Source organism: Antedon bifida, chromosome 3, assembly GCF_963402885.1.
Source record: "Antedon bifida chromosome 3, ecAntBifi1.1, whole genome shotgun sequence".
NCBI lineage: Eukaryota > Metazoa > Echinodermata > Crinoidea > Comatulida > Antedonidae > Antedon > Antedon bifida.
The window spans coordinates 20716580-20725088 of NC_136228.1; the positions used below are offsets into that span (position 1 = coordinate 20716580).

The 8509-nt window shown below is 34.5% G+C and overlaps 1 protein-coding gene across 1 annotated transcript; it reads left to right on the plus strand.

Annotated features, from left to right (window-relative positions):
- The first annotated feature begins 7579 nt into the window (after nucleotides 1–7579).
- LOC144838708 (uncharacterized) lies at nucleotides 7580–8303 on the plus strand. The gene is made up of 2 exons (XM_078694159.1): nucleotides 7580–7790; nucleotides 7908–8303. Exons 1-2 carry the CDS (start codon nucleotides 7588–7590, stop codon nucleotides 8248–8250), a joined length of 546 nt encoding a protein of 181 aa, XP_078550285.1. The 5' UTR covers nucleotides 7580–7587; the 3' UTR covers nucleotides 8251–8303.
- Nucleotides 8304–8509: the final 206 nt, after the last annotated feature.

Here is an 8509-nt window from a genome sequence, read left to right on the forward strand (position 1 = left end):
TAAACAGAATGCTGTTTGATCCTACTTGGCAAGTGGCACAGGAATTACCTACTGGTTCCAAGAATTTAAATACCAAAACCAATTCAGTAGATGATTTAACCAAAATGCCAATTGACCCTACTTGGCAAGTGCCACAGGAATTGCCTACTGGTTCCAAGAATATGAGTACCAAAGAAAAAAATTCAGTTGTGATTTAACCAAAATGTCGTTTGACCCTACTTGGCAATTGGCAAAAATAAAAAGAAAACTTAATAAAAAGAAACATTCAGTAGATGAATTAACCAAAATGCCGTTTGACCCTACTTGGCAAGTGCCACAGGAATTACCTACTGGTTCCAAGAATTTAAAAACCAAAGAAAAACTATTAGTAGATGGTTTGACTAAATCTGTACTTACTGATTTAACTAATTGCAACAACAATGTTATTTTAAAAAAAGAAATATCGGTGATGTTAACATTAAAGAAAAGGAAAATATTTCTCCTCATCCTAGGAAAAAACACACTCAATGTAAAGTAAAAACAAACAATTTTGCACAATCTAAAAACATTGTTGGAATTAAGATTGCAAAAAATAGTATAGCCATTGGTTCGACTGACATACCACATACAATTTACAATTATAACATTTTCCTTAGCTGTCAGGAAATATTAAAATTATTAGGCCAAGAAAAAGAAATAAAAGCATGGGGATATGTCAAATTCGACAAAATCCTTCAAGAAATGGGGCAAGACCCAAATCAAATGTTTCTTACATGTGGCAGTCACAGACAGAGGCTGTGAGTAAAGAAAGAAGCTATAATAAATATGTTAATGCACAAGGCATTTAGAAAACAAAAAACAGCTAATTTTGTTATGTTGCAATTGCAAGAGAAATTTAAAAATAAGAAATCTAAACTTGAGAAGACAAAATTTATTGAAAACAAGCCTCTGCAAAAGACTCAAACTAGTTCATCCCCTACAATTAAGAAGGTAGATTTGAACCACAGAAAAGGAAATGTAATTATTGATGGGCATCTTGTCAGTTACACAGTAAATGCAAATGGTGTGATTCACTTTAATACAAGTGAAATATTTTCAGCATTAGGTTTATTAAAACACATTAAAAAGGAAGGGTACAAATAAATTGATAATTATCTTAATGATCAAGGACTTGATTGAAAATGTGCAAAAAAGACAACTTTGTCAAATTCTGTTATTCTTGCACTGCAGCACATCACAGTAGAGAAATCCTCTGAAAATATACCATCTAAAAAAAGTTCACGGTTTATGACAAAACAAATTTATTAGAAAGTCTTAGTGCAATGTTAAGTGCAACAAAAGCAACTGACAATCAATGTTTAACAATAGATGATGTAGTGTCTGCATTGCATAAAAGCAAGTATTAAATCACAAAAAGGAGCAAAAATTGTTAGAGGAATTTTAACCGATACATACAAATTATTAAACCCACTTAAAGGTGAGGATTTAATTAATTGTCGCGAGAATTACAGTGGTTGGCGCCTTATGAACCGCATGAGAAAATTAATACCTGGGGTTCTTCCATTCAGAAAAACCGAAATGAAAGCTTCAGCCAAACTTAATGAAGAGTTTAAGGCAGTTTTGTGCACACGCAAAACAGCATCTAGGTGGTATATTGACCCAGTCTGTTTGGTCGAAGTTTTGCTTTTTAAATATTCCTTTTTACAAGAAAACATAAGTATAAAGATTCAAGGAGATGGTGCTCAAATGGGTGGCCGTAAAATTACTTATGTGGGGATTTCATTACAAAAAATAACCAACAATCCCTTTCCATGTGTGCTCCGAACATGTGTGTTTGGCCTTTCACGCATCAGTGCACCTCATTAGCATACTTATATCACGATGTTAAATTCTATGTGAACGCTCTTCCTGTTAACGTGATATTCAATATAACGATACGAAAGCGCGATAAAATCTTATGTGAACGTGGCTATGGTCAGAAATTGGTAAAGGGGAGGAACATCTCATGGTTCTGACCAGTCGAGCGTAGCCAACAAAACTAACATAGCGTTTTCAAAGGATTTCAGGATACCATCTTCATTTAAAAATCATATCTCTTCAACAGGGGGTCGTCTGAGAAATATATTATTGTTATTACATAACAACAGTAGGCCTTACGATGGAAACCACTTAATATCAATAAAAAAAACACCTTAGTTTATAAGAATATTAGCCATGTCAAAAGTCAGGCCGCTCGACTGGCTATGGTGTTCCAGGCTATTTTTAATTAGACAATTGCCACGGGACAACTCCACGCCAATGCCTGGTCAACTTTCGGTTTCACAGAAATCACAAGCAGAAGAAATTACATACTCAATGCAGTGCGCCATAGAGGCAGTTAAACTATGTGTAAGACACCAGTTTGCAAAGATCGACAGCAATTGCTTTTCTGGCTATAGTTGAAATAGCAGCAATAGCGGCTATAACAGTGGTTTCTAAACCTTGGACATGAATAGCGCAATAGCAATATCAACAGCAATTGCCATTTGCTTTTCTAGCTATAGCAAGAATAGCAGCAATAGCAGCTATAGCAGTGACATCTAACCCTTGGACATGAATAGCGCAATAGCAACATCAACATCACTTGTTTTTCAAGCTATGGCCCAAACCGCCTGCGCCTCTCTCAAACTTTTATGATTCTTTAAACAGCTGTAAAATTTTACTTACAATTTATTTATATAACAATCATTGTCCACAGTATACAGCCCACGAATTTTACCTCGGCAATCGGCAATTGCCGACCTTATTGCTGACCCCATATTGCTACAGGACGGCATTTTGTTGCCGACCTGAACTACGCCTAGGCTAGCCTAGACCTACAGTTGGCAGGCCTAGGCTAGCTACAGTAGGACCTACTACTAATAAGGACAATACTGGATTTTAGTACATCAAGAAAAGCTTCAAACATATTACTTACTTAATATTATATTATGCATGTATTTAATTTATATTATGTCGTGGACACAGGTCTGGACTTGTTTTTGAACAGTAAATTGTTAACTTTTTACTACTTATAATCTACTTGAAAACTTTAAATCCGATTGACTTATAATTACATCATTCCATGTAGCTAAACGTTAAATTAGGTTTTAGATTGACGAGTTACATTTTTTTGTATATGTTATTTGGAATTGAGATAGCACTTGTCAATGACAACAGTATATTGCATGAAAATCATTCTAAATAGGCCTACACATTCATAGGCCTAATACAATGCCTATATTCAAGTATTGCTTAGGCTTAATATGTTTTTGTGAATAAAAAGAAAACAAAAGTCTGGTGTAGACGTGTCGAGAATATAGCATCTTATGCAAACAACAGTCTACTACAAACAGGGGTATTACATCCGGGTTAATCGACACGTATATAGTTGGTACCAAAGTGGTTAAAAAAAACAACTTCATCAACCATCTCAAACGAAGTGTAACCCATCAGAGAGCTGTGTCATATCTAAAAGATATTAAAAAACGCATGCAAAATACGGGAGATGAACGGGTAGTTCAGACGACGATGTCTCCGTACCTGCATCTCATCTCGGCCAAACGAAAGAAACAGTTGACAATGAAGTTTCAATTGGCTTATTTTATTGTAAATACGACAAAATCTTTGGTGATCTTGGAAATGGGCACGTAAATGAGAAAGCGGGTAAGGAGATGATACACTACCTGAGCAAAAGTATGCTATACAATATATCGACCATGTTTTCCACATGTTGATAAAGAACATAAGAAAAATCTAGTACATACTATGCTTAATCGAGCATACAAGTTGTCATCTACTAATGACATCTTTCTTGAAGAAATTCAAGAAATTTCTAAGATGTTTAACAAATTAAGGTATCCTGTTGAACTAACTAGTAGGATAATTAAAGATTTTAAAGAATCTATTGTTAATCTTCATAACAATGATAATCATATTACTACTAGTCAAGATAGTGCTGAACAGCCTATAATTAGAATTGTTCTTCCTTTTAAGGATCAAACCTGCTCTAATACTGTGTTGCAAGTTAAACAATAATATTATGCCAGTTTTTACTAGTAGAGTTAGGTGAAATTTTTTAATCTAAGGAAATAAAAGATTGTAAATCAGCAGTGCGTTGTATATAAATTTCAATGTGCTTTGTGCGACGTAAACTATGTCGGCTATACTTGTCGCCACCTTTATCAACGTATTGATCGCTGGATGCCACAAAAAGACACCAAATCCAATGTAGATAAAGATGGTTTCCGTCTTGGTTTAAATTTGAAAATTGATACGAACCACCCAAATGCAATTTTAAAATATGTTAAAATCGACAAAGTTGTAATTGGCATACTACATTGTGTGGCACGATCTGTAGAAAAGATGTTAACACTAGAGGTGGAAAACAGCACAGAATTATGGGATAGGCTAATAAATAAGTTAGTTAAAAATATTAATTTAAGAGGCGTTCGACAAGGCAATTTTGAAATTAATCTAAACAAAGACCATGCAATGACAATAATTTCAACACCACCAAAGGGCCATGGAACAGAATTTCCTCATGTACTGCACAATGTTTTTGATTCGCGGAACTACACAAACACTAGGCCACTTAACAACAAACATATTCTGAATTTAATAAAATGATAAGATATTGTAAAACGAGACCCAGAACCTGTTTTAAAAGAAGGTAAACCAATGGGGTCATTACATACAGAAGATTATATTTGGGGTTATAATGTCAATAACATTTCTGAATTTCTGCTATTTGTTTTAAGATATTCTGCAACAAATATATAACTTCATGATGAAGTTAATTTAATTTAATTCTGTGTTAATGAAAACTCTTCCATTTTCTTTGGCCAGATTTCAATCAGAAGCTGGGGAAAAAAATTATGATCACAATAGGTACTTTTATCAACATACCACTCGAACTGGTGGCCATGTTAAACTATCAATCCTAGCAAACATGTACAAACAACTATCTTACAACATACAATAATGTCCAAAGTAAAGCTGACCAAATAAAGTCTAGTGCTGCAGCATTTGTAAAATATAGAAATCAACACATTGCAGCAGCCAAAATTCAAATTTGGTGGAAAAAATATAAAGGGGATTATCCAAACAGCTTCCAAAACAGAAAACTTTACTACTAATTTCCCTAAAACTATATTTAATGGAAGTATATTTGTATTGTGTGATGCAGTACCTAAACATAAAGGGAAATACTACTCATTCACAAATAAAAGAATTAAAAACCAATTACCTTTATGTTGTAACCGCTACATTGTTTTGGCCAGTCCATCTCTTCAAACAGCGAAGTGTGTCCCAGAGAGTATTAGAAAAGCTATGACCGTGAATTGTTTAATCATCAGTTATTTATACATTTTTAACTGTTTCGAAGACAGTTGCAGTTCAGATGTCGAAAATTATAGGTTAGATTTAACTAATACAATGCCTATATTCAAGTATTGCTTAGGCTTAATATGTTTTTGTGAATAAAAAGAAAACAAAAGTCTGGTGTAGACGTGTCGAGAATATAGCATCTTATGTAAACAACAGTCTACTACAAACAGGGGTATTACATCCGGGTTAACCGACACGTATATAGTTGGTACCAAAGTGGTTAAAAAAAACAACTTCAGCAACCATCTCAAACGAAGTGTAACCCATCAGAGAGCTGTGTCATATCTAAAAGATATTAAAAAACGCATGCAAAATACGGGAGATGAACGGGTAGTTCAGACGACGATGTCTCCGTACCTGCATCTCATCTTGGCCAAACGAAAGAAACAGTTGACAATGAAGTTTCAATTGGCTTATTTTATTGTAAATACGACAAAATCTTTGGTGATCTTGGAAATGGGCACGTAAATGAGAAAGCGGGTAAGGAGATGATACACTACCTGAGCAAAAGTATGCTATACAATATATCGACCATGTTTTCCACATGTTGATAAAGAACATAAGAAAAATCTAGTACATACTATGCTTAATCGAGCATACAAGTTGTCATCTACTAATGACATCTTTCTTGAAGAAATTCAAGAAATTTCTAAGATGTTTAACAAATTAAGGTATCCTGTTGAACTAACTAGTAGGATAATTAAAGATTTTAAAGAATCTATTGTTAATCTTCATAACAATGATAATCATATTACTACTAGTCAAGATGTCGAAAATTATAGGTTAGATTTAGATTTAACTAAACATTCAGTTAATGCGAGTGATTTTTTAAAGAATAATTAAGGTGACAATACTAATCTTCACTCAGTTCATTAAAAATCATTTAACTATTACAGAATTAACACATCTTCATCTTCTATTTTATTTTTTTTTATTGCATTGTTGTATAAAACGACTTTTTAACCACCGATTTCGAAGGTTTTCTTCGCCGCACGCCCCACCTACCGAATATGACCTTTACATGACCTTTAGCGGAAGTGACGCATAAGCAGTAACAGTGTTTGGCGCGGTTGTTTCATTACATAGCGCATATTCATATTTTACTGATCGATAGTTTAAAGTACACATTTTCAAACAGAGATTTTAGCATTTTAAAATGCCTCGTTGTGTAGCTGTTGGTTGTGACAACAACCATACACACAATGTGAACTTCCATAAGTTCCCAAAAGATGAAATTTTGAGGAAGAAGTGGACTAATGCCGTTTCTAGAAAACGGAGCAATTTCCAAGCTTCGGCATATTCAGTCCTATGTAGCGATCATTTTCTGGTGACGGACTACGAGGCAAGGAGTTTACTTGCAAGTTCAATTGGAATGAGTGGCAACAATTATATGCGGCTGGTAAAGGGAGCAACACCAATTGTTTTTAAGCGGCCCGATCCTCCAGGGCAACTGGTTGCAAATAACAAAAAGAAAAGACGATCTAATGCCTACGAAAAACGTGAGAGAGCAAGAGTAAGTAAATGAAATAGGTCTAGGATACTGTCTACTACTACTAGCTAGGCCTACTACACCCTACCTACTCTAGGCCTACTACTTTCTAGTCTACACTACCTACACGATTCGTATTACTATTAGCCTAGGCTTACCTAACTAGCCTGTACATCTACACTGTAGATACTACAGATGATGAAAATAACACAGCTGTTGCAGAAGTACAGGTAAGATTACAATTAACATTTAATGTGTAAGTAAATTGGGAACAAATTAACACAATTTGATAAATATAAATAAATTTTTGCAGCAATCAAATATAGAAATGTATTTACTTTATTTTAAATGTAATTTTATTATCTCAACAATGTCCTTCATTTCCAGACAGACCCAATTGCTGTTCATAAGCAGCCTAAAGTAAAGACGTCTAATTTAAGTATTCAATTCAAGACACGTATGTTTGATAAAAGTAATTTTCTTTTTTATTCTCCTGGAAAGAAATTTCATTTCAGTATTCATTACATGTTACAATACAATTTTTTTTTAAAGATCTGTATATCATCTTGGAGGAGTCTAATAATAATATTGAACTATAGGCCTATTATCACACCTTGGAAAATCTCTTTAGATATTTTACAATTGATGAAACTAAAAGATTATTTTCTTTAATGTTTTTTAGGAGATATTTTCAGAGGATGACCAAAGCACCAATGATTATAAAATTACCTCTAGAACATCAAACATTGAAGAAGACCGTGAAGGAGAAGAAGGAGAAGGAGGAGGAGGAGGAGGAGGAGGATGAAGAAGAAGAAGAGGAGGATGATGAAGAAGATAACGATGGTGATGACTGTAACGACCCAGACTATGACCCATGGGAAGACATAGGGATGAATGCAAATGAAGATGAGAAAATGTGAGTTTTCAATGAACTCTTACAACTTGTGTAACATGTGATGGTTTAAATACAATGAAATTTACCAACAAATACTTGAAGTAAGCCTAAAATTTTTTATTTGTATACAATTTTCAGGGAGTATGTAGCAGGAGATGCTTTTATAGTTCGAAAGTTTATTGTTTACGAAGACAGATTGTTGGCTGCTTTTAAAATTTGTCACATGTGCATTGCTGAAACTGACAGTTCAACAAGTTTTTTCCAAGGAACTTTTTGCCGCATCAAGCAACAATGTCCTTCATGCAACTACACACGACATTGGGAGTCCCAGCCAAAGATACAGAATGCACCAGCTGGGAATTTACTGTTATCGGCAGCAATTCTTTTTTTCAGGGTCCAGTCCATCAAAAGCACTTTGGATGCTAAATCATATGCAATGTGCTGCCATTTCCCAACAGACGTTCTTTGTGCACCAGCGTAATTTTTTGTTGCCAAGTATCGAACGTCTATGGGAAGAGGACAGGAGGTGCAGAATACAGCAGACAAGGAAGTATGAGAAACTAGTGGTTGGAGGTGATGGAAGGTGCGACTCTCCTGGTCATTCTGCAAAGTATGGCTGCTATACTCTGATGGATCCAAGTGGTGGAAAAATTCTAGACGTACAGCTTGTTTAAGTAGGTATTATTTCACTATAAAAATCGCTAATAAATCGCATCTTCATGTAGTGATTATAAAATATA

Excerpts from the sequence above, each read along its gene's own strand:
- LOC144838708 (XM_078694159.1), top strand. The coding sequence starts at position 7,588 with ATGATTATAAAATTACCTCTAGAACATCAAACATTGAAGAAGACCGTG. Across the intron at positions 7,791-7,907 it reads GCAAATGAAGATGAGAAAAT|GGAGTATGTAGCAGGAGATG; the intron begins GTGAGTTTTCAA and ends TACAATTTTCAG.